This window comes from Cavia porcellus, unplaced genomic scaffold (genome assembly GCF_034190915.1).
Source record: "Cavia porcellus strain 051 isolate PalLab524CR breed Dunkin Hartley unplaced genomic scaffold, mCavPor4.1 scaffold_5, whole genome shotgun sequence".
Classification (NCBI taxonomy): domain Eukaryota; kingdom Metazoa; phylum Chordata; class Mammalia; order Rodentia; family Caviidae; genus Cavia; species Cavia porcellus.
The window spans coordinates 2,495,177-2,521,349 of NW_026947488.1; the positions used below are offsets into that span (position 1 = coordinate 2,495,177).

At 56.2% G+C, this 26,173-nt stretch overlaps 1 protein-coding gene across 2 annotated transcripts in view; it reads right to left on the minus strand.

The window, feature by feature from the left end:
• The window catches only part of Cdh4 (cadherin 4), a 467,544-nt gene that overhangs the window by 48,301 nt on the left and 393,070 nt on the right, over positions 1–26,173 (minus strand). For both annotated transcript variants that reach the window (XM_063248080.1, XM_063248079.1), the window contains exons 5-6: positions 11,525–11,680; positions 6,432–6,576 (exon numbers count right to left, since the gene is read on the minus strand). In XM_063248080.1, coding sequence (XP_063104150.1) covers positions 6,432–6,576; positions 11,525–11,680 — 301 coding nt within the window. The remainder of the gene's footprint in view (positions 1–6,431; positions 6,577–11,524; positions 11,681–26,173) is intronic.

Below are 26,173 nucleotides of genomic sequence, written 5' to 3' on the forward strand. Positions count from 1 at the left end.
AGGCCTCCTGGAAAGGGGCTGGACACAACACCTCAACCCTAGGTCAGTGAGCTTTCAGCTCGTCTCATGGTTTGAAATCCAGTTCTGACCCTAGTGTTAGGGAAGGAGTTTATGTCATCAATAGAAAAATGGGTTCAAATAAAACCTTCACAGGGCTTTGAAAACAAGCTTGATTTGTAAACACACTGCCCCGGTCACCTAGAAGCACCGAGAGGCACCCAGGGGCATCTGGAGCCCCTGGAAGCGAGCAGTGGCCCCATCTTCACAGCCCACCCTATGGGGCAGCCCTAGGTGACAGTTTTACTGAAGAGGACTTGGTTTTGGGGTCACACCGACACCTGTATCCCTCTGTCAGAGGAGAGGACTATGGTCACGACCCAGGGTTCCAGGGACTCTGAATAACAGGCCACACCCACAGACCCCAGGACGGTAGCGATGAAGTGTGACCGCACTTTGGCAGCCTGGTTCCCCACGACCGTCCCCGGCACCGAGTGCCCTTGGGCTCCAGCAGACTGCGCTGAGTCCTGAGCAACCTCCAAGCCGCACAGTGTTGGACGGATTGGATCGATCGCTTCAGCAGGGAAGCGGGAGGATTTACTGCCGCAGGACCCTCAGATCCCGATGGACAGATGCGCCGTCTGGCACATGCTCTGAGGCTGCATCCTGAATTACAGCTGCTGCCGGGGACCTGGGGATGCGCACGGGCAGACACACTTTCTGCAGACACCGCTCCCTGGGGACCCAAGCCGCAGTCCGCCGCTGTTTCCTTCACTGCGACCCATGGCTAAGGGGGATGCATGGAACCTGAGAGGAGGGTGGGGTGTGTAGACCAGGCACAGCTGGCGTGCCAAGGGGCTGGGGCGGGGAGAGACGTCTCTGTATCCAGCTGGGGCCTGGCCAATCTCGACACCAGGTCCGGCCCCTCTCCTGGGAGGCTCAGCGATCAGGCCTCCTCAGTCCTCTCCCTCTCCTACAGGCTCTGGTTTTCCCTAACAAATGGAGCAGTGTGAACAGGGACTGCCTCCCTCTCACCTGGAAATGCAGGACATCTCTTTATTAATTGTGCTGGCAGGTAGGGGGAGAAAGCAGAGAACTCCCAGCCCGGCTCTTCCTCGGAATTCATGTACAACGCTGCCACACGCCTTAAAGGATTAATTTCACAAGCCTTAAATTGCACTTTAATTTGAAAACTAATTCAGCCCCATAATTGGCTTTCTGCTCAAATCACTGAGGCTAAAGATTTAAATTCTTAATATTCAGATGACTTTCAAGTATCTGGTGCCATCTGTGCGTTAGTCCGTGGCATTAATCTCAGGGGGACTTTCACCGGCGCAGAAATAAAATAAATAAATACACGGGGCCCACTAATAGAATAATCTATTTAAGCAAAAACTCAGCCTTGTATAGATGAAGGTTTCTTTGACTTCATTTGCAGCATGTCGATTTCTCTGCTATTTAATATTTTAAAATGACCTTAATTTCAAAATTTATAATGTGGGTCTCCATGCCACTAAGAGGGTCAGTGAATTTCAATCAGAATCCTCGTTGTTGCAAGAGACAATTTGGAGGCATTTTTTCTCAGTAGTTCAAAAAACACCGAGTCCACCCTGGACAGTCTGGGCTGGGGTTTGCTGGACGGGGAGGGATATGTAACACACGGCTGGTGCAGGGAAGAGTGTCCAGTACTCGTGGCTGCCCAGATGAACTGGAATCTGAGGCACTGAGTGACAGAAATGAGAAGTGGCTGCTGGGCAGGGTCAGGGAGCAGCTGACCCAGGACACCGAGCAGGGCCAGCGTCCAGCAGCTGTCTGAGCCCTGCCCTCCCTCTGCTCCCGTGCAGACCTCACCCAGCCCAGGAGGCCTTCGTAGATGCCCGTGGCCATGCTCTGTGATGGCTGTTGTTTCCATCAGCCTGCTCCTGTCCCAGGGAGAACTGCCCTTGGGATGCTGGGTGCAGGTGGACCCAGGGGCCACGGCTGCCCAGGACCTTCTGGAGCCCAAGCACTGTTGGGGTGGGCGCACTGTGCTGTGTCCTGCATGCTGAGTGGGCCATACCAGATGCTCACAAAGCCCATCTGCTCCATCCCAGATACTTCCTGGAAGCCAGTGGCCCTTACTAAGACCCTCACCCTCAGCCCCTTGCAGACTGAGTCTGGGAACTTGGTCTCAGCGCTGCCGTCAGTGGCCCAGCCCGGGCTAGGACACAGGTGATGTCCAGATCCAGACCCAGTCAGGGGAAGGCGGGGCAGAGACGTGACCGCTCCTGACCGCCGCTCCTACAGCCATGCAGACGGCACGGTGTTGGCAGCAGGACAGATGAAAGGCCCTGGGGCAGCGCAGGGGTCCTGTGACAGACTGGCAAACCCTCCCCGTGACCTTTGTCGGAGCTGTGAAAACAGTAGGTGGAGGAAGGACGGCGCTGTAGCACCTGACGGGCAGAGAAAAACTAGACCCTTGGACACAGCCAGCCCCAAGGGGCACGGACACCGCAGCCAAATCCCAAAGTCTGGGGGAAGCCCGGGACAGTGTTTTCAGGACGGAGGACTTGAGGAGGAATTCCTGACCTAAGCCACAGCTCATCACAAATAAAGATCTGCGTGTAAAAGGCCTGAGAGGCAGTGAGGAGCTCCAGGAGGGGGAAACACCTGAGCCAGGCAGCGGCCAAAGGACATGTGTGGAGCGCGGGCTCAGAATACCCGGGCTCTGTGGTCAAAACAATGTCACTAGCAAGAGGACACAAGTGACAAGAGGTGCGGCAGAGGTGTCCATGCCATTCGCTGTTAGGGAGACAGATGTCACCGTGTGACAACCCCGGGTGGGAGGCGCCGGCTCACTGCAGGGGCAGGGCCGCAGCACGGACGGCTCCCTCGGGAGCTGCTTGGGAAGCTGAACTCGGTAGCACAGGGTGGGGAGCTGGGTGCCCCCAGGGGCTTGGCTCCTACCTGTGCACAACTGGGAGGTGGAGCAGCGAGTGGGGAGTTGGGGGCGTGTCCTGGAGGGCACTTCCTGTCTCTACTGCCCGATGCTTCCTCCACCCAGCGCCCTGGCTGCCTTACCAGGGGCCCAAGCAACAGGTCAGCTGACCGAGAGCGCCAATCTGGAGCCGAAACAAACCTTTCCTGCTTAACAGCTGATAAGCGCTGGTATTTTGTCACAGCGATTCAAAGCTGATAAACATACCAGATGGGCAGGACCTGCATTCACAGACCTTTATTCCTGAAAAATGGGAGGTTCACACAAGGCCCTGGACATGAATGAATGGCCTTAGCGCTTTACTTGTCACATCCCCAGACTGGAAACATCTGTATCACAGTCAACTAAAGAGTGAGGCTCAGGGCTGGGCCTGATCTGGGTCTCCTGCAGGGCCAGGGGAGGGAGTTCTGGGTGGGCACATTTTGCCAGGCGGTGACTGTACCTCAATGGGCTTCTGGCTGGGGGCAGGAGGGATCTCATGGGATAGAGGGCACACACCCTCCCCTGCCCCCATGAGTGGAATGCGGGGTACATGAGAGCCAGGTGGGCTGACAGTGACCCCAGGAAGCTGCCCAAGGTCTGGGGCAAGTGTGTGCCCTCCCTGGGGCTGTCACCTGCTCAGGACTGTGGTGGCCATTGCCAAGGCCAGTGTGGCCGCAGGGATGCCTTCCTGAGAATGACGACCACCCAGGGACTCCAGGCCAGGAAAGCAATGAGCAACAGTCTGGAAAATTCCAGACCCAGAATCTCTGAAGCTGCCGTGTGCTCCCGACAGGAGGGCAAGTGTTGCTTTTTCCCACCAGGCTGGGAGGGGGAGCAGGAGGATGGCACTGAGGAGGACCAAGGTGGGGACTTGGAGCCGGGAGCATCGTCTGAGCCCCACACCCCGGGCCCCACGGGTGCAGGTCAGTGGTGCCAAAGAGGGCGGCATGAATCTGGGGCGAGAGGGGCCTGGGAAGGAGGTGGGGCTCCGAGCCGCGCTGTTTCTTGCTGTCCCCATGTGAACCCCACCCCTGCAAAGTTCCTCTCTGATTTAGTCAATATTTAATCTCCCTTGCGTTTGTTTTCCATCAGGGCACACATCCGGAGCCTTTCACTGCCCGTCATTTCAGAGAATAATAACAACTTTCCGCGGTAGTTTTTCTTTATCCCACAAAGGCCTGCGTAAAACCCTTCCATTACTGTAATTTCCTGGTGGGGAAGTCGACTGCAGGGGGCTTGCAGGTCCCCAGGACAGTGCTGCTGGGAAGGCCGGCCCTGCCTGACACACTGCTTTGTGCAGATGTCCTCACCTGGACCTCGGGAAGGGGGCGGGGCAGCAGGGAGCCCCATTCAGAGGGTGTCTGCTCTGTGCACTCCAGCCTGGGCCAGGCACTGGGGCTGGCTCCCTGGGGTCAGAGGGGGACTCCGGGCCCTGTGGAGTTCTGGCAAAGCTTGGCAGTGAGTGGAGAGAGGCGGGGCTGGCACAGGGCTCCTGACTCACCGTGGCTCCCACCCACCCAGGCCCCTGGCCCCCAGCCGCTGGCTCTCAGGCTTAAAGGCTTATGGGATTTCCGAGCAGAGACACAGCAATTTGCGGCTTTTGTTAACCTAATGAGCAAAGCCAGCTATAGTTTAGAAAGACTTTCATTATCGATTTGTTTTAAAAATAAGACATGGGAAATCTGATTTGGGATAGACAGGCCTGCAGAGTCCCAGGGCCTTTAAGCAGGTCTGGGGCTGGGGTAAGGCTGCCTGCCCCTGCTCACAGGAATGTGTCCAGCCCCTGCCCACTCCCAGCCTCTCCAAGGGGTGCCTGTGGCTGCCCTCCTCTGTTTCCTTAGGCCGCAAGCTGCCCATCCACAGACTGACCGCCCTGCCCCTTCAGGGCTGTGGGGGCAGTTGCACGTGGTTCTGCAGAAATCCCGTCACAGCCCTGCTTTCAGGGTACCCTGGGCTCGCCAGTGCCAAAGACAAGCAACTGACACAGCATCCCAGAGACTGAGCTGCAGTGGTGACAGATGTTTGCCATGGCCCCAGGCCAGATGGGCTGACCCTCCCTGGGACCTGATGTGTGCAGGACAGCCTGCCCTGGGCTCCAGGCCTTCTGGGTTTTGAGGTGGAAACGGGGTCGGTCAGCATGTGGCTGGGCCCTGCCAGAGTGCCATGTGGGGTCACCTGCTTAAAAAATATAAAACACCATGTGTGGTGGTACATGTTTGTAATCCAAGTACTCTGGGAAGCTGAGACAGGAGGATCAAACCTTCAAGCCCAGCCACAGCCATAGTGACTTAGTGAGACCTTGTCTCAAAACTTAAACAAATAGAAAAATAAAAAGACTGGGCATGTAGTTCAGTGTGAAGGCCCTGGATTAAATCTCTGTTACCACAAAACATCCCCCCAACCATCCAACCAACCAAACCAAAAATTTCCAAACCAAGCAGGACCTGCATTTAAACTTGAAGTTCAGATCAACAAAGGATACCTTCTAAATGTAAGCCTGCCCCCGGGTGCCTTGAGACATACTCAGGGTGCGCACGGTTTACTGCCTGTCCAGGCTTCATGTTTCCTGATGTCCTGTTGTTTTCATGGCAGCCCCAGCAGAGGCCCCCTCCAGGACCCCTCCCCAAAGGCAGGAGGCTGTGCAGTGGGGAGCTCTCACATACAGAATCACCAGTCTGGTTGGGGGGCCACCATGGAGGGAACCGGCAGGTCTCGGATTGGCGAGACTACACCTCCAAATTCCTGGGTGCTGCTAATGGTCACGTCCACAGCTGGCCATGTCTGCAGCTGGCCACACTCTCCTGACCTTGAGCCTCTGCATGGCTGGGGTGGGGGAGGTTTGCCTGCTGCCTGCTTGTTACAGAATGCACTCAACACTCAACACCTGCTTCGCAAGGGCCCCCTGTGTAGGATGCTGTGGCTGTCATAATGTGTGCCACAGAGGTCTGTGTTGGGGGCGGGTTCCTGGGTCATCTTCGAGGTTGGGGGGACTGAGGCCTCACTTCTTGGGCTTGGGGGAGTCTGGCCTCATTTCCTGTTGTGTTTGGGACCAGCTCCGAAGTACAGCCCCTGAGATCTCCATGGCCACCTTTGTCTCTGCCTGGTCTCCTGCCCCAGGCCCTTGGCCGCTGCTCCAGGCTCACTTGCAGAGCATGCGGTGACCCAGGGACCCAGCTCTGGTCTGTGCTTCTCCTCCTTATGTGCCAGTCTACAGACTGCATGTCACCTCTGCAGAGGGACCTTCTGTGGCCAACTGTGTCCCCACCACTCTCAGAGACTTTGGTTTCCTCCAGGCTGGGCCACTGCCATTCACTGGGACCCTGAGGTCCAAGAGGTGCAACAGCACCCCAGGGCCCGAGGCCGTGAGAGTGGTGTGCTGAGCCGGAGGCCCTGGCCCGGCCCTGCCTGCCCCGCCCAGCAGGCCGTGTGGTCCCCAGCACGCACGCGCCAATGCAACCCCCGCGGCTGTGCCCACCTGGCTTGGAGCCCTCGTCCACGGAGCCGTTGTAGACCTGGTTAAGGAACTCTGGGCGGTTGTCGTTCATGTCGATGACGTAGATGTACAGGTCAATGGGGTTCTCCACCTTGTTGCCGTTCATGTCCACAGCGTGGGCTCGCAGCTGGGGGCAACAGGACAGGTCAGGGCTGGTGGCCGCATCAAGGTTGTGCAGAGGGCAGTCTCCTGGGCCCTGGAGACAGCAGAGGCAGCCTGGGCACGCGTCAGCGGGGCTCTGGCTCTGGTCAGGAATTTCTCTCAATTCCTGTTTTCTGAGTCCCCACTGGCCGAGGCCACCCAGGGCCCCCAGGGCTGCTGAGACTGCTCTCAAGTGCCTGGGGCAGGACAGGTGTCCACCCTCACATGAGTGTCATCCTACTCTCGGTGGCTGCAGAAAGGACATCTGTGCCCAGTGGTGCCCTGGCCTTAATGGCTGTGCCTGAGGTGGTAAGCCCTGGGCTGGTGGAGACCCGGAGAGGAGACGCTTGGGGATGTGCTCCACACTGTTGACCTTGAGGTAGTGTCCCTCCGGGCAGGTCTGATCTGCCCCACGTGGATGTTGAAAGCAGGGCCTTCTCACCCCGGCAGCCACACACCACTGTGGATGGGAATGTGGGGTTCACATCTGAGGAAGGCAAGTGTGATTTTGGAGGTGTGAGTGGCCCTGGCAGAATGCCAGCAAAGAATGGGGACGTCAGCTCTGAACCCCAAGAACCAGAGTCTGCCACAGCCTGAATGCTCCTGGAAGCAGACTCTTCTTAAGACCTGCAATGATGCCCAGGCTGCTGGGGCTTCTTCTTGGCCTTGTGAGACCGAGTGGAAACACTGGCCAAGTCCAGCCGGTTCTGATCTATATATGGCAAGCCAAAGACGGGTAGTGTCTGTGACTTGTTTCATGGGTGGAGAATGAAGGAGACCCCCTTCCTGCGCCCACAGACCCCACTGGGCATCCTCGAAGGTGGAAGTCCTGAAAAGGATCACTGGGGTCCAACAGGAGCAAGTGACTTCTCCATCTGGGGGGATGGATAGCTGAGTTTGGGGGCCCTGCCTTGGTGGATGGAGAGTTTAGAGACAAAGGGAACATAGGGTCCATCCTCTCGCCAGTTCCCAGGCCCAAGTTATCAGCTTCGTCCAGTGTGGGTGGGGGCTTCAGGGTCTGCAGGCATCTAGGGTGAAGGCCAGGACCTTGAGGGAACCTCAGGCTCCCTTCTGGGGCAGTGTGGGCCCCGAATCCCTGGGAATGCTGGCAGCCTGCAGCCAAAGCTTTCCCAGACACTTGGTTCAGGGCCTGGGCAGCGTGTGAAGACTGGTCAGCCAAAGCCAACAGGAAAGCACAGGCAAACTCACAAAGCAAATCCCTCGCACAAGGCCACCTTGGCACTGAGTGGATTGTAACTTTTGCCTGTGAAGGGGAGGTGGGGTTTGGGGTAGGCAACAGTTGCCCCTCGATTGGCCATCCGGCCTCTGACCCTTCACAGTCTGGACCACAGCTATAGGCAGAGTGGTTCCAGACGGTTCCTCTGACCTTAGAGAGGGCGCTGCCCGAGGGGAGTCCCTGAGCCAGCTGCTGGTGCCATCTGGGTTAGGGTCTGCAGGGAGTCAAGCCAGGGACTGCTCCAGAGATGGGAGGCGCAGTGAACCAACAGGGAGGCTGGCTCTGAGCTCAAGGTTTCCACAAGGAATTAGAATGAACACAGAGAAGAAGAGGTTTCACCCAACTCGGGTTCCCAGGGCCAACTTGGATTCGGGAGGCCCAGCCCTCTGCAAGTGCTGCTCATCCAGGTGGCAGCGCCTGAGCAGGGGCTGCCTGAGAGGCATCTGCGCCCCACATGCAGAGGCTGTACCTTGGACAGGCAGGTGCTTGAGCTCTGACACTGCTTTGGCTAAAAAAAGAAACAGGTGGAGGAATTCACAAGTGAGCAGAGCTCTCCATGTCTGTCTCTGTGTCTCTCCTCCTGTTCACACTGGGGCGCTGGGCTGGGATTATTGCTCCCATGTAATGTAATCGTGCGTTGAACGCAGCTCCAGCCCCTTTTGGGAGCCAACAGCCACATCAAGATGACGTCTCTGCAGCACTGAGGGTGGAGAGCCACATCCTGCTGCTGTCTCCTCGGTTCTGTTGTCTGGCCACGATAGCTGATGGTGGTCAGAGGCCTGCAGGAAGTGTTCGGCCCTGAGCCACTGTGGTCAGACTCCTCCAGTGCCCAGCTGCAGCCCCCATCCCAGCCTGAGGGATACGAGGTGGGGCACGGAGGGCTCTCCAGTGAGACAGAGGCTGCCTGAGACTCAGGGTGCTCAAGGCCTGGAGCACAGGAGCAGAGACAGGGCCCAGCCAGCAAGGCCCCTAGGGACCAGCAGAGGCTCATGGATACCCACCCCCATCAAGTCCCAGTCTGGGAGGAGGGTGGGGTCTTCAGTGTCAGGATTTCATACTTAGTGGGGGCTCATGGGGCAAAAGTAGGGGCCCACGGATGGCTCCAGAGTGCTCTGGCCTGAGACTGGCTCCCCAGGCTCTGCTTGGGAGGGCCCTTGGTGGGGCTTCATTTGAATGTTCTGCTGTCACTCTCTGGACATTCTTTTTGGACGAGGGCCCTGTGTTCTGCTTCGCACCAGGACCTGAGTTCTGTATCTATCCTGGATGTGCATAGGTGAAGCCAGGGCCTGGCCTGAGCGGGTCCCACGCTACATGAGGTTCTGAGCCCAACCTCGTGTTTATGAAGCCAATTTTTTTTCAGCTGGACTCTTTAAGATTAAGAGAAATAAGCCCAAGAAGACCCTGGCTACAGCTGGCCACCTGCTTGCTGGAGGCCCAGTGGAGAGCTGCTGCCTCCCAGAGGACGCAGAAGTCACTTTGGAGATGTCCAGAGGCAGCTGGCTGAGTGGGGCAGCCCTCCAGCAGGCAATCAGAGCCCCGAGATCCTGCCCTGGAGCCGAGGCCTTTGGGAGCAGAGAAGGCAAAGGCAGGGACCCCACAGCTGAGGAGTTCTCTTCCAGAGACCACAATAATTAAAAATTAATCTGTCTAATCTTGGAGAGGTGAATTTAATCAGCAAGTGGCCTCCTCATGTGGCCTGTGCAGAGGCAGAGGCTCCGATGAAGGAGCAGACTCCAGAGCTGATTGCCGGTCAGTGGGGATCAGCAGGACGGGGAGGCCAGCGGTGCAGGGCGGGTGGGGTCGCTGGCAGCGGGGCACGCTCGCCCACTCTGCCCCTCCCTCCCTCTCTCTCACTGTTCTGCCAGAGGTCAGCTGGAAATGGGGTCCAACACCCTGCTGGACTCAGGCTCCGAGGCCCCTGAAGAATGCTTTCTGGAAAGACTGTGTGAGGGGGAGGGTGAAGAAGGTGGACGGGAGAGCAGGGAGGAAGGAGTGGGGCCAGGAGGAGGGCAGTGCAGCCCGGAGTCCCGCAGGTCCTTGAAGTGCGGGGCGTGAGAACGGCTGAAAGAACAGTGCACCCTCTTCCAGGGGTGACCAGGACTTCAGAGTGGGCCTGCGAGCCGCTCCCTGGGGGCAGCACCCTGACTCTGCTCTCGAAGCTGCACCTGCTGGGAAGGGGGAGGGGGTCTCTTTACCACTGCCTTGGCCTAAAACAGTCCAGCCTGTGCACACTGTCCTTGCTGGTGAAGGATGCAGTGACTTTCTTTAGCTATGCAGACTCCTGAGGGAAATGTCTCTCGCCACACAGCTAACAAGACAGTCTGTTTCCCGAAGCTCCTCTTCCTGACCCGGCCTCCACCATCAGACACAGAGCCAAGGAGATGCTCAGACGGTGCCCACTGGGGCTGCCAGGCCATCGGGTCACTGCTGCTGAAGACAGGGAAACAGTCTGCTCGGGAGGATTTGATGCCTTCTTTCCCCAGTAATGTCCAAGCTCCCTGAAGTGGGACCACGTGGGCTCCGTCCATCTCTGTCTGCTGGGCACCTAACGCAGGGCCTGGGGCATCATTAGTGCTCAGGATGGATGACAGGGAGGGTGGGTGGATGACACATAGGTGGGTGGATGGGTAGGTAAATCCATGGGCAAGTAGATGGCCGGTGGGTGCGAAGTCGGACAGGAGAAGGGGCAGCTGTGTGGACATTTGTACATATGTATGTGTGTATAAATGGGTAAGTGAAGTACGTAAGGGGGAGAATCTGGAGGTGTGGGCAGGGTTTCTGTGCCCTGCAGGAGACCAGCTAAGTCCAGGGACCTGGAGGGCCTGACCTCCATCAAACCTGCATCTTTTCTCACTGGAAGAAACCACAGGGTACGTAGCAGCTCCCGGTCTAGTCCTAGAAACTGTTGCCTCCTGCGGCGTGGGCAGCTAGTCTGAGGAGGAAATCTTGGTGGTTCTGGAGGTAGCCTGAGGTGGGCTCCCCGGGGTCCGCGCATCCAAGCATCCTGCTTCTGAGGTTGCAGGGCTCAGCTGGGGAGGCCTCTGACAGAATCGAGCTCCTCCCCTCGACTTCCTCCCTTCCCAAACTGTGCGCATCTCCAGGATCAGGCTCTGTCGTTGGGGCTGGACAAGCCTGACCACTCCCTGTGAACACAGAGCCTTCTGCTGGTGATGGATGGACAGCAAATTCCAAACAAATGATGGATAGACATGAGAAACAGCTGGTCAGGCTATGAGCAGCGCCCGGAGCTGAAGTAGTTGAAGTCAGAGAGGTTAATGTGGCAGCTGGGCCGGAGGCTGCCGATTCCAGCTTTGTTTCCAAATTAGGAGGAGCTGGATGGGCACCATCATGATGTGAGGAGAGACCTAAGTCGGGGAGAGGCTGGGAGGCGTCAGGCTGCGCGGGACCAGTGCGCACCCCAGAGCTGGGGAGGATGGGAACAAGCTCAGGGCTGAGCAGGAAGGCAGGACCAAAGACGCAGGAGACCCTGTGGATGAAGCCCTCCCTGTCCAGCGCCCCTCCTGGGAAGGAATCGCAGCACAGTTGGGCCCACGGAGCTGGACCCCAGGCTAGTGCACTTCAGCCAGCCGGGCAGTTCTGAGCCAGGCTGTGTTGGGTCCTCCCCTGTGGCTCAGGGCCCGTGGCCTCACCCAGGTCCACACTGCCCGCTCCCACGGCCCCCAATGTGGACACTCACATGGTAAGAGGCTCGCTCCTCCCGGTCCATGGGCCGCGTGACGTACATGCGGCCGGACATGGAGTCGATGCTGAAGACCTCCATGGGCGGCTGGTCGGCGCCCACGCCCGTGATGCTGTATCGGATGGGGATGTCGTTGTCTTTGTCCGACCGGATCTGAGAGGAGGAAGGAAGAGGGAGAGAAAAATCAGCCTGGGGGAGGAGTCACGTCCAGCCCTGCCCTCGGGCGTCTCACTGCTGCTGCTTTGGAGGCGCCTGGCGACCACCACTGATCCATCACCCCAGGAACTGGAAAGGCAATCAGAGGTTAGGGCTTCACCATGTGCCACCAACAAGATGTGCAGTGGCCACCAAGTCACCAAAAGGCACCACAGCATCTAAGCAGGGAGCCTGCGGTACCCACAACACAGCTGACAAGGGAGGAGCGAAGCTTCAGAGTGTCAGAGGCCGTGCAACCTAGGGCTCTGCCATCAACTCAGGCAGAGAAAGAGGAGAGAAAATAGCGACCCCTACAGAGTTCTGAGGGTCATGGTCACCGGGCATCTGTTCACTCTATTAGGAAGGCACAGAGATCTCTGGATGCACGAAGATGGGGAATGCGACTGTCTCCTCACCTCTGGGACAGAGGCCTTGGAGGAGAAACACAGCAGGACCTCAGGACACTGACAGAGAGTGCCTGGGCCCAGTCCTTAGAAACAGGAATTTACTACTGGAAATCATGGTCAGCATGACCACAGAGCTACACACACAGTAAAAATCCTCCAAGAGAAGCTGTGTAGTTAAAAAAACAATTTAACAATGGCGCCCGCGCCTCAAATCCGCAGGAAGTTAGCTGAGACTCAGAGCTGGGGAGAAGTGGAAGGAGCCCCCGCAGAGCCTGCGTTTTACCTGCTGGGGTCATTTCAGGGCTGACCACATCTTCAACCAAGTAGAAATCTTTGGGAAACCAAAAGGTGACAGAAGGATGGAAAATACAATGCATGTCTTTCACAGTTCCAGCAAAACATCTTGTGACAAGAAAGGGTCATTGATGGACACACAGTCACCAGCCTGTTCCTCAGCACAGTCCCCTTGAGGGACAGCCTGTTCCTCTCAGGGCGAGGGCTCCCTCAAACGGTGGAGGCGGCCACGGAGAACAGGACGGAATAACCGATAAGGGGGAGCCTACAGATCTGCATGGCTTTCGACAACATTTTTAGAAAATCTGACTTCTTAAAAAAGACGTAGGCTCATGGGGCCATGACAACATTTTACAGTAAGCTGGGTGTGATGGTTTATCTTGACTGCCTGGGGGACACCTAGGAGGTCAGTAAACACACTTTTGTGGTACCTGGGTGGGGAGGGGGTGTCCGGCTCTTTCCACATCTCTCTGCTTCCTGGCTGCCATAACCTGAGTGACTTTCTCCAGCTCTGCCTTCTGTCGTCATGTTCTTCCTTTGAGCCAGTGGACATGGACTGGAACTTCCTAAACCATGAGCCCAGATAAGCCCTTTCCTCCTCGAAACTGCAGGGTCAGGGGCTTTGCCCCAGCAGTGGAAATCTGACTAATCCATTGTGAAAATTTCTAAAAGAATTCCACAAGGCAAAACTGACCAAGACTTTTTATGGGACATTAAAATTGAAGTCTAATGATAAAAATTTTTAAAAGGACCTTTAGTAATAAAAAAGTTCTGAAATAACCACTGGGTCAAATAGGAATCAAAGCTGATTTTAGAGCTATTTAAAAATACTTATTATGTTCAGGGACACAACAATGGGCTATTATTTAGCAAAGCCTGAGACTGCTACACAGCAAATGCCCCGGCTCAGAGGTGTTCACTGCTCAAAGGGAAGCACGCAGGCCGGAAGGGAAGCGCTCAGCACCGGGGAGGGAAGCCCAAGGCCACGGAGGCACCGGGCGATCAGGAGCACGGACAGGGCTGCGACTGAATCAGAACAGAACCACAGGCACTGGGAGACTCAAGAGCTATACTGGGAGGCGCATCCTCAAGAAAACACCTGTACTTTGGGTAAACGTGAGAGAAAAAAATAACCCTTTTCTCACATCCTATTTTTTATGTTAGGCTGCTTCAACTGTGTTGAAAAAAATCTCAGTTAAATCGATTATGTTTTGGGAAAATATGAAATTGCAAACTTTAGCAGACGAAGGGACGAGGGTGTGAGGAGGGGAAGGGGGAGGAGAGGGGAGGCTGAGGACAGGGTCCCCACTCTGCAGGAAGTTCCCTTGAGGGTGCTGGGGCTGCAGCCCGCTAGGATGACCTGGAACTCTCGTGGAGCATGGGTCAGAGACAAAGAGCCTGCTTGGCCTACACTCAGGAGTGAGGAGGTGGCCTGGCCACGCTGAGCGGGCAGTGGGTGGCACAGTGGTCCACCGAGGCCCCCGTCTCTCTTGCCCAGGGCTGATGTCAGAATTCAAGGGCTGCTGGCTGGGGGATTTACTTTTGTAGCGCGGTAATGAGTATAAGAGCCTCAGTGGGAGCACGGAAGAAACTGACGATGAGAATCCTTTCCAGGTTCATTTATATTCCAAGCCATGAGCCATGCCCCAACACCCCCAGTTCCTAGAGATGTGGCCAGGGAGGAAGCATCCCGTGTATAGCAGCATTTGCCTGGATGCACCAGATCTGTTCACACTGAGGTTGTGAGCAAGGTGGTCCTCACCTGGCCATCGTAAGATGGGCACCACATCTGGCATCACTACCAGAAACAGAAGTCCTTGACCTGCTAGTGGGAAGCAGATGAGGCTTGTTGGATGGGTTAGCAGCGGCCTGGGGCTGCTCGTGCTGTCCAGGTTCCAGGAGAGGAAGCAGGCAGGACTGTGGAGCATCTGCACAGGCTGTGCACGCACACACACTCATGGGCACACATTGTGAGCACACACACACAGTCTCTGAGGGCCCTAACAGAGCTCCTTACTCTCCACAGCTGGGCAGGCTCTGTCGCTCACCCTGAGCAGTGCGCAGCAGACAGGGTTCAGGATAAGTGACCGGAGAAGGGCGGGTGGGCTGGGCCCTAGGGTGCTGGGGACATTCGAGCTTTGCTGTGCCCATCTCCAAGGCCACTCTTCTTCCTTGGGGCAGTGGTCACTGGACTTGGCGGGTGGCTGTCCTGGGCATTGCAGGGAAAGGCTCCAGTGGAGTCCAAATATCCCCCTGCACCAAGGGAGGCCGTTGAGCTCAGAGCCACCCTGGCTGAGGCAGGACCTTCTCCCTGGTGCCCTTTTGGTGGGTGAGACTCTGCTCTTCTCTGTCCCCAGGGAGTTTCAGCAAGACTTGATGACAAGGACTGCAGGGCAGTGTCTAGGTTAGCGAACACTGTCCCTCCTGCTGTCCTCCATGCTGGGCTTGTCCCTTGGTGCTGGAAGGAGACTCAGGGAGCACAGGGGGAGGAGAGGGGAAGTTGGCAGCAAACGTGAAGAGGGCTGGTGTGCAGGTCACCTGCTGTGACTTGCGGCAGGACAGGGCGCTGGGAAGCACAGTAGGGCCACGCTGCAGTGGGCCACAGGGCCGACAGGCCCAGGGTGTGGCCAGCAGCCGGCAGCATGGTGTCGCTGGCCGTGTTGGCATCGCTACATCCTTCAGGCCAAGCTGCCCAACTTTCACAGGGAAATTTAATTATAGAGCTCCTGAAAAGCACCCGCCGCATATTTACAGATAACTTTTTTTGCAGAGAAATCTCATTACATTTTGACCACCGGGCCACATTTGCTAAATTCTTCAGGGCCGTTCGATGGCTCCTTCTGAACCACGGTGGCGGTGGGCGGCTGAGTCTGGGCTCCTGGCAGGGCCTTCAAACTGCCCTGGGCTCTCCCACGGCTTACCGCGTTAAGAAGAAATACTGTGCGAAGGAACCCGCCAGATCAGGGGAGAGCAGTTTTCCCCTTGATTTGTGCCTGGAAAATGAGGAAAACATCGCAGAAGCGTCCGACAGGACCGTGAATAAAACACACAGCCTGTCCTTTCCGTCACACTTCTCCCTTTATGATGCCACGGAGAATTATGCTCTTTTGCATTTGTTATTAAAGGACAGAACAGATGGTAAAAGGTTAGTTTAAAGTGATGTCTACATTAAAATAACTTATGGTGGCTGGCGATTGTGGGCGCCCGGGGACTCCTGCTGCAAGGCCGCTCAGTCCTGGGGAAGGAAGGGCTGCGGGCGAGCAGGATCCGGGCGAGGCCCCTCCAAGGAGGGGCGTTCGCCCAATTTCAAATGAACTTGAAGCTGGAGGAGAGTCGCCTCCTGTGTGCCATTCACGAAGCATTCGAGGCCCGAGGCTGTGGGGTGGGGATCACAGCTGGGGTCCAGAAGAGAAGCCTGGCTTCAGGGGAGGGAGAGACCCCACTCAGAAAGGACCCTCTGCCCCATGTCCCATGTCCTCGGCCAAAATGCCTCCCTCGGTCAGTGCCCTGTGTACACACCCAGCATGGGGCTGGAGGGGCAGCAGAGGACTTGGCGGCCTCATCCATCACCTGCTGTCTCATGTAACTATGTCCAGGTGGGGACACGGACACCATGGGGTCTGTGAGAGTCCCTGGGGTGGTGGTGGTGCAGGGCAAGGACCATCTTCCAGGCAGCCAGGTCCAAACCTGGCCCCATCCACTGCTTTTTACAGTTCCTGCACCCACCCACACACATACCAAATACCACATGCAAGTGTTCACAGATATGCATACATATATGCACATGCACAATACAGAGACACACACACTCTATAGGTACACACAAAGATATGCACGAACCCAGGCACATGCCCACTACCTCCCTCCTCACGCACCAGGAGCAGGCAAGGGCCCTGGGCTGCAGGCTTTGCCATTAATAAGCTTCCCTTGGGTGCTGTCCTGGCATTTGAGAAGACGCTTTTCAAATCCTCAGGATCAAGTTCTTCCACCAGGATGTAATTCTTTTGCTTTGCTTGCCTGCCTGCCTGCTTCATCTCCCTCCCTTCCTTCCTTCCTTTCTCCCTTTCTCTCTCTCTCTCTCTCTCTCTCTCTCTCTCTCTCTCTCTCTCTCCAGGTTGTAATTCTCCAGTGCAGTGCTTTCTCCTCGTTCCATATCAAGCCAGGACAGTCACACAGAAACAGGTTGCACACACTCGTTTCCTCTACCTGTTGAGAGGTTTGCTTTGACTCTAGCAGCTCCCATTCCTCCATCCCTGGAAAGCCCTGAGTCGTGACACCTTGCAGAGTCCCACCTGGACCCTGTGCCAGGCTGCAGGCAGCTGATTTACACTCGGCCATGATCACAGCCGGCCTAGAGAAGCAATTTGCTTTAAAATCTGGCGGTCACTGGAGCCGGAGGTAACAGTATGATTTCAGCCAGATACACTGGGAGCTTCCAGGCACTCTCCTTGCTCTGAGGGCCGCTCTTGGTGCTTGAATTGTTTTCTTCTCAGGCGACAGGAAACCAGGGCTCAGTCAGGTTTCTGAGTTTCCTCTCTACCCTAACCCTAACCTCCTTATCACCCTTCCTCCTGCCTTCCCATTACTTCTGAGCAGCAACGATGTTCCACACACCTCTCTGGGCCCTTCGGGTCACAGCAGGACGGTCATCTCCAAGGGTGGCCTGTCCAGGCCTGGTACTGGGTACCACAGTAGGTGCCTAATAATAACTGGGTGAGGACACAGCTTGAGTCACCACCATTGCCATGAGCCCTGAGGAGAGCTTTCTGGAGGCACACTGGCCACTCTGAGCCTGCGGGGAGGAGAAGAGCAGGTGGAGCCTCGGGGAGATGGAGAGAGAAGGGTCTGCTCCCCAAGCCTCGGTGTGCTGAGGAGGGCAGCAGGTGGCTCTGCGTGGTCAGCCCATGAGGGACGAAAGAAATGGACCAAGACCATGGGAAGGGAGAGGAGAGACAAGGCACAGGCACACCTTGTCCCCAGCAGACAGCAGAGCTGGAGGAAGGAGGTGGAGACCACACTGGGTGCCCAGAGCACAGCCCATCCTCACCCTGACCTTCTGTATCCGTCCCATGCCCTCTCGTGGAAACCCTGTGTCTTTACCCGGTCTCAGGAGCTGGGTCATTCACTCTGATACCACAGAGGGGTCCACACTGAAGAAGAGACGGCTGAGGACCCTGCCCATGTCCCTCCCCAGAGTTCCTTCGGGACCATTAAGGCAGGAACCCTCAGTGCCAGCCCACCCAGCTGCTCTGTCCAGCATCTGTGCAGAGAGAGACACAGAGACAAGAGACGGTGGTCGAAGGTGTCCCAAGGAACGAGGAGTCAGGGACACAGCTGTTCCCTCGTTCTGGTTCTGGAGCCCCTTGAGACCTCATAGTCCCCTCCCCGGGAGCCTCGAAGGCAGAAAGGAGGCAGAAGGCCTGGTCTATTGTTTGGACTGAGTTCTGAGTCCAGTTCAGGGTCTCCCCAGGGTCACCCAGCTCTCCACCAGAGACTTGGCCTTTGGGGTCTCACCACAGCCAGCTCTGTAAATACGACTCAGGGGATATGCAGGCGCTTGGGAGCCCCCACCGTAGTCACGATGACTGGGCCTCTGTTTCTGGGTGGAGCATCATGTCCACTGCTACGGGGAGTGATTATGATGTCCCCTGTCTGGGGCATGACACTGGGAGTTTTCTGCAAAACTTAACTTAAAAGCTCTTTGCCATGCGCGGTGCTGGAGAAGCACAAAGGTTCAGTGATGTTAAAACCGCTCTCAAAATTATTGGGACAAACTTGGGGCCATGCAAGTCGTCTTATTCATTTCCCCCAACTCTTCCCTTGATGCTCAAACATTACTTGAAGGGGCTTGAAGATGTTTGTATTTGTCACTTTATGAAATATTTTCCACGCGTGATGAAATTTATCCCTCAATTATTTTCAATTAGGTTCTTGTAACGAGCAGGAAAAACCCAGAATGTGATCTGCAAAGCCATTTGTTGTGTAACACTGACACTATCATACATTACTGTTCACAATTACTTTGAATTTTATAAATCATGAAAACCCTCAAAGTCACATGAATACTAATGAAAGCCATGACTGTGGTCTCACAGAATCTGCCTGCTGGGGAACAGTGAATTAGTTTCTGCTCAGAATGCCCTTCAGGTTGTACCACATTAACAAGTCGAGGCTGCGCTTAATTTTTGGTGTGGGATCACAGCGGACTTTATCACTGGCGGTGGGGACACCTGGGCAGCTGCTTGGCCTCGGGAGTGGTTTTGGGGGGACAGTTGAGGTGCCCAGCGCTCCCCCAGCCCGAGGGCAGGCCTGTGAGCCGAGCTGGGCTCCTGGGTGAAGACGGAGGCAGGGTGGAACGTGGCTGGGCCCTGTCTGCTGGTTCCACATCCCTGATAGGAGCCAGAGCCCGGGGGTGACCTGACGGGAAACTGAGGCATGAAGAAGTTGACTCTCTTGCCTAAGATCACCCAGCACACAAGGATTTGAGCTGGGAACAGAATTCGGGGTGCTGCCCAGGGTTCCTGACCCCCACTCCCCTGCCTCAGTGGGAAGTGACCTCTCCTAGCGGCATCCTCTAGTGTGCCAGGTTCCTCCAGTCCCTGCGCCAGTGGCTATGGGTGGAGACTGGACCAGACAGGTGTGGGGTGCAGCAGAAACCCCTCTCTGGTCTACCTGTAGCACGGCGTGGCTCAGAGGCCCCAGCAGGGAAGGTGGAGGGGGAAGGGTGCAGGCGAGCTCTACGGTTCCTGCCCAGGCCGGAGGCTCCAAGCACCTCCACCCGGCTCAATGCCATCAGGAAACTGTCAGTGTCCCAGTCTCCCTGGGGGTGATGGCAAAGGCCAGTGGGCTAGAAGACTGGGAGCGGGCACTGCGGGCGAGTGGCACCTTCTCCTGTGACAGGTGGGAACCGCAGAGCTATGTGGACTCCTGCCCAAGAGGGTCCAGTTGGGATGGCCGGGTCCTGAGATGGGGCTGCACTGTGCCCTGCCCCGAAGCTGGGTGTGTCAGAGCATCAGAGATTAATGGGAACAGTGGCACACGTGTCACTCTGGTAAAGGATGATGAAAAAGGGGGAGGGGTAAACGGAAAGCTGATACTGAGGTCGGGTAGCCGAGCCTCTCCAGCCTGCTGGCTGCTTCTGGATGTTCTGCCCGTGGCCCAGAGCTGGAGGCTCCTAAGGTGCAGGGAGGTGACCTTCAAGGAAAGGCAGTGCAGCCTGGTCCCTTGCAGGGTGAACAGAGGCGGGAGGACTGAGATTTGGGTGTCTCCCTCAAATTTCACTGCCTCCTGGGTGGGAACAGCCCACATTTTTGAAGACACAGCTGCTTCTTAAGTGGAATTCAACTGAACCCCTAGGCCAGGTCTGTGTAGCCCACCACCACAAGGATCCCATTGCCATAATTTATCTTTTAAATTGAAGTTTCCTTCAGTGTTTGTCCACACTTCGGGGCCTCACAACGGTCCTGGGGCTACTGCAGTGCATGGGGAGAGGCCGGGCGACAGGCTGCTCAGGAAGGCTGCGGGCAGAGCAGCAGGCGACAGGATGGATGTGGGCGATGCATGCAGAGAGCTGGGCACAGCATGGGCTTTAGGCGGTGAGACCCCGGCCCTTCCCCGGGGCTCCTCCCAGCTCTCAGCCTCTGCCTTCAGGAACGTGTTCCCCGGCCCTCCCTGACACCTTGCTGCACCCTGGGTCATGTGTGTCTTGTGTGGCATCTGTCCTACCCACTGCCTGGAGGGAAACCCTGGAGCACTGCCTGGCTGCCTCTTTTGGAACCAAGACTCAAGAGTCATTCAACCAACACCAGGCTCCAAACGGGGCAGGGGCCCTCCAGGCTCCTGCAGACCCTGCCATTCCGGCTTTCCCAGCACCTGTCCCCAGCAGAGCCACTGTTTCCGTCAGGCTCTCCCTCGCTGCCCTGCAGCTGCTTCCTGGGAGCTCCGAGCACAGCAAGCACCATCTCCCAGCTCCCACAGCCACCTCGGAGGAGGACACGGCGGTCCAGAGAGGCCACTGGGCCTGAGGTGGCATCCAGATCCAGAACCCCTGGCTCAGCCTGGCTCCCTGGGGTCGCCTTGATGCTGCAGAGCCTCCCCCTCCCTCCCCGGCCCACCAAAGAGGACACAACTCGCGTGACCAAGTCTTGAAATCCGCCCGGGTGCCATGGGCTCTGCCCTCGGTTCTGTGCTCATTTTGAGTGTTCTCTCTGACCTTCGGCCTACAGCACGGGGGTGGTGGGTGTGGGTTTCACCCACGCAGGGTGTGAGCCTCTGCACAGAGCTGCCTGGCAGGTGAGAGACCTCGTGCCTGCCCTGGAAGCTGCTGCCTAGTGGGGAGACAGGAGGGAGCAGGTGGCATGTGGGGCTCGAAGGCCATGCTCTTGGGCTGGGGTGTGGGCTTGGGCCTGGGGGAGCTGGCTGTGTGCGGCCCACACACACACTGTCTGCTGCATGACTGGGCAGGACAGAGGGCCCAGGAAAAGGCCACAGAAATGAGCTTTGTCCCTTAGCCCCAGAGGACAGGGAGGCAGCCCCTGAGGGGCGGAGCCTCAGCCCAAACCTTCTCAGTGTGTAGCTGTCACAGCAGAGCACCCCATCGTGCCCCCCACCCCAGTTTCCTGGCCAAGGGGCCCCAGTGTTGAGGGAGCTGCCCCGGGCTCCTGGGCCTAAAGTAGCTCAGGCACGCCTAAGTGCTCCACAGGGGGCACCCTCCTGGATTTCCTCAGGGGGGTGAGTGTATGGTCACTGTATGCTTGGCGATTCCCCACTAGCGTGTGCCCCAAAGAGCAGGCAACATATACCCCCCCCCCCACGTTGTGCACAGATGTTCACGACAATGCTTCTTATGTTAGCCTAAAAGTAGAGGCCACCCAGGCGTTCGCCAGCTAGCTGAATAAACAACACCAGGTCCACCCCACCACGGCATATTACTTGGCCATAAAAAGGATGGAGCACTGGTATTACTGCACGGATGGACTCAAAAACATGCTAAGGGGAAGAAGCCAGGCTCAGAAGGCCACAGAGCCTACGCCTGCATTCACGCAAAGCACCCAGAAGAAGTAAACCGACAGAGACGGAAAGCAGATTAAGGGCTTCTGGGGCCAGGGAGGCGGAGAAGGGGTTGATTGCTTAAAGGGTCCAGGGCTTCCTCTGGGGGCTGTGAAAATGTTCGGAACCAGACAGAGCCAATGGCTTCAGCACGCCGTCAATGCATCCAACACCCCTGAAGATGAGTTTCAGATCATGTGTATTTTATCACAATAATAAGGGAAAAAGCTCGGTCCACAGAGACATTCCTCAGCAGACTCCCGATCCTCAGATAAATCCAGAGGCTTCTATGAGAAAGGCTGGGGTGGGGCCTGGGTCCTCACACCCTCCAACCACCGGCGCTGAGTGCTGGTTGCAGCCTAGGCCACTCCTGCCCCTGCCTCTGCTCAGACTTGGAGTGGCGCAGGTCTCTATCCTGGGCATCCCAGGTCCTGCCCATGAGGCTGCAGCTGCACGCAGCTCCACCCAGCACACAGTAGGTGCTCAAGGAACACCTCCCACGTGATGACATGCTCCCAATTCCTTTGAGGAATGCCTGCATCTCAGCTCCATCAACTCCAGCATTTTTGAACTTTTCTTCCCAGGCCTGAGGTGTGAGACTCCAACTCCAGACAAGCAGAAGTCACCATGCCTCCACCCTGCAGTAGTCCCGAGCACCTTGCAAATGCTGCCCAGGTCAGAGCTTCTCAGCCTCAGTGCTGCTGACCTTGTTCACCAGGTCCTTCTCTGAGGTCTCCTGAGCACTGCTGAGGGTTTAGCAGCTTCTGTGGACTCTGTCCACCAGATGTCAGTGGCACCCCATGGCCACTGTCACAGACACACTATGTCTCCAACATGGCCAGCGTCCAGGGTGCAAAATGATCCTTAATGAGAAGCCCAAGCTCAGCACCTTTGCACCACACCCCACCTTTCCCAGGCTCCCCACCCTGTGCTCTCTTGGTTCAGCCTGAAGGGGAGACTGAACCTCTGCAGGGTCACAAGGGGGTCCTTCCCCAGGGAGGCACAGTATTGGTGCAGGCAGGGGCTGTCCAAAGCCCCATCCTCTCCATGACTAGGACTTCCCAGATTGTCTTTCTTGCCTCTACCTAGAATGATGATACAACATTGCAGACTTTGGCCACGTGGCTGCCTAATCACTGTTCTCAGGAAACCAGGGGCTGACAGGGAGCCTGTGGCCTGCCCTGTGCATGGCCTTCCCTGCCTGAGGTGGACGCACAGCTGAGGGCTTCAGCAAAGGGCCTCCTGGCAGCCACTTGTTCCGACTCAACTTGTGCACTTCTATTTCATTCTGCTTCTTGTCCATGGTCCCGGTTTCAGGGGAGGCGATTTTGCAGGCGCCTTTGAGCTATAGCCAGGCTCCAGGCCCAGTGGGAGGTGGCTGGCCACGGCACAGGAGCCCAGCTCTTGGGGGAGCTGGCAGTGCTCTCCTCTGCGCCTCTGAAGTGGTGGCGAGGTGCTGGGGCCGGGTCAGGCTCTGGCACCCTAGGAGAGGCAAACGCGTCACGAATGGCTGCGGGGGCTGCTCTAGTGGGAGCCGGCCTGGTCTGGCGTCTTCCTGAGTCCTTTTGTTTTCAGCTTTAGGGGGTTGGCAGCCATGAGCACCATGGGACTGGGCCGGCCAGGGGTGCTTTGGTCTGTTGTGATTTTCCGCAGGGCACCTTTTAGGTGCCCTGAACGTCCTCCGTACACCTGCTGTCTCTGTGCTCTCTGGCTTTGATGTGGGGAGGCGTTCCAGGCTCGTCTTGCGCAGATCATGCTGCAGAGTGGGGATCCCTGCCTGCTTCAGGTAGGAAATGCTCTTTAGAGACCACAGTCTGGGCACTGCGGGGCTGGTCTGTTAGTTCCTTAGCGTGCACAGAGCTTTAAGATGCATTTGTTTTTAAAGACATGCTGTCTCAGGAGCTCACACTGACACATCAAGCCAAACTGAGGACTGCAGTTTTTGCTCAGCATCACTGATTTTACATTTATTCTTCTCTCCCAAACCAGTAACCCCAGTCCTTGATATTTACTATTTGCTTTATTTTATATCATAAGACATACACATGAAAACCCTCAAAATACACCAGTACTATCACAAATGACGTGATTACTGAAAGCAGATTAAAATTTTTCCTCTTGGTCTTGGAGTGTGCACCACCGGGCATATACACTAACATGACATCTTTACGTTTTTAAGTCACTTAAATTAATTCCCACTTGTGCAGTAACATCACCAGCTCGATAGATTTATTGATTTTATCTTGCTTTTGCTTTTCAGGACTTGCTTTTGTAAAGGTAATTTTGAGAATAACTGTGGAAAATGCTTTTCAAAGTCGAGCCTAACAAGTCACATTTGGCGAAGTTCAGTTCCTGTACCTGGCCCATCTGTCTGGGCCCTTCCTCTTCCACAGGTGGCATTTGTTTGTTTGCTTGAGGAAATAGAGAGAGAGAGAGAGAGAGAGAGAGAGAGAGAGAGAGAGAGAGAGAGACACACACACTACCCTGTGTTTCTCAGATAACTGGTTAGAGCGATGCACATTTTTCTCTTTTGCTTTTATTTTTTTACTTAAAGTCTCAGATTAAGATTTGACCTCTGATCTCTCTGTGAACTGTACAATCCCTGAACCAAGAGCAGTGAAAGGAGATACATGGGAGGCCACTGTGTTACTCGATGGGCAAGAATGGTGGCTTGGTCCCAGAGGATGCCCTGTCAGGTCACCAACATGGGCTTCCAGAGGTAAGGACGCCTGTGGGGTTTGGACACAGTGAAGAATCCAGCATAACCTTATGGGTGCGGTGGGCGTGAATAACAGTTCATGCAACAATTCACCCAAGAACAGGATCAGAGGAAGTCACTCAAAGGTTGGGACGTTGGGCGGGGTATATGAGTTTCCACTCGTGGACGCCTTCTCTAGACCTCTCCCCTCAGTTCTGTCTTGTACCTGTTCCCTTGGCCTGCAGGGGCAGGTGCCACGGAATTTAGAGAAGGACGTCACCAAAGGCTTGTCTGATAAGGCGTCAAGGGAGCCGAGAGCCAGACAGATCGAGGAGACAGAAGTATCCAAGAAAATCGGGGGAGGCCGGAGGTGCGGAGCTAGGAGCTTAGCTGCCATGATCAGGAGCTGGCAAGGTGACCAGAGTGGCAGCCGTGGAAAGAGGAAGGAAAGAGTCCCAGAGGGTGGAGTGCCAGGGTGCTTCTGCCAGGTCATGTGGTGGCAGGGAAGAGCTTCCGGGGACACCACCGCTGGGGAGGCCTGTGTTCCTGACAGACCCCTCCAGCCTTGCTGCTGAGCATGGGCGACAGGAGAAGTCAAGGCACAAGCAGGAGAGCAGGCTGTGGTGGTGACGCAGGCGAGGGGTGATGGTGGTCTGGGTGTAGTGGAGAGCTGGGCCACTCTAGATCTTTGCTGAGTGGTCACCTGATCTGGATGGCAGGATATGAAGAGAGAGAGGGGTGCAGACGGACCTCAGGCCACGGTGGGAGAGAGCTGCTGCTACCTTTGGGGAGCCCATGCTAAGTGTAGGTTTGTGTTCAGGGGCTCAGATGGACAATCAGAATCAAGCAGGCTCATCACGTGGTGGGCAGCGTTTGGTCCTGGGCTCAGAGTTCAAGTCCTGCTTCTGCCGTTTTCTTACCTGGGATGATGGGCAAGTTACTGACCACCTCTCTGCCCCAGTTTGTCCACCGGTGAAACACACATAAAAACCAGGTGAGTGCAGAATGAGACATGGTATGAGCAGCACTCAAGAAAGTCCTTGTTTATGGTCAGTGCTAAGCACAGTTCTTACATGTGACCTCGGAGTGGGATGGCAGAGCCAGAGACTCCAGTCCTCACTCTGGACTTCAGTGCCATGGTGGGTTCTAATGTTAGGGGGCAGAAGGATGGTAAGGAGAGGAAAGGTGAGAAACTCAGCTGTCATCTGTGGTCTGAGTGAGAGGAGTCAACTCTTAGCCATACTTTTGAACATCACAGTCAGGGCTAGGACAAAGGAGCTGGTCACGGGACTGCAGGATGGTTGGGGTCTGGAGAGACTCAGCCTTAAACATTGTGCTTGAAGCAGCCTCCAGGGTCAGCCCCCAATGTGCAGAGCATCCGGCTTGGTCTTGCAATCTTAGGAAGGATTAGGCTGTAGGGAGGGGGCCCAGTGTCACTGCACAATTCCAAACTAAGCAGAAGAGGCTACACGTAAAAGAGGTCCTCAAACGAAAGGACCCCCTTCTACATGTCACTGTAGTTGGGTTATGTGTGACCTGGATCTCTTGTTTGTGGCTGCCTTAGATTTTTTTATTGAGACCTCTTTTCTCCCAAGTTATCCTGCTGGTTAATTCCAAGAACATTAATGAGGCCAGGATTAGAAGCAGGCGCTTGTGCACACAGAGACCCTCCTACCAGGCGGGCAGTGCAGCACAGTTAAGAAAAATGCTGGGACCTCTGCTTCCTCGGTAACGACCTGTGTGTGATTCCCACCGGCCTCTCCGCCACTCAGGCTCTGGTGCAGGGAAGAGGAGCCCCTTCTGTGTCATGGCCATCTTCCTACGATGTGAGAGCCTGAGCACATCTTGGGACAAATCCGTCAGTCTCCATGACGCAGACACCCACCAGCCATCTTTACGGGGTGAGCTAGGCCTCGGGACACCTTTGAAGGACACACAGCAGGGTGCAATACTGCACCCAGAGGAGCACTGGCATGGCCTAGAGCCACCACCCTCCTTCCCAAA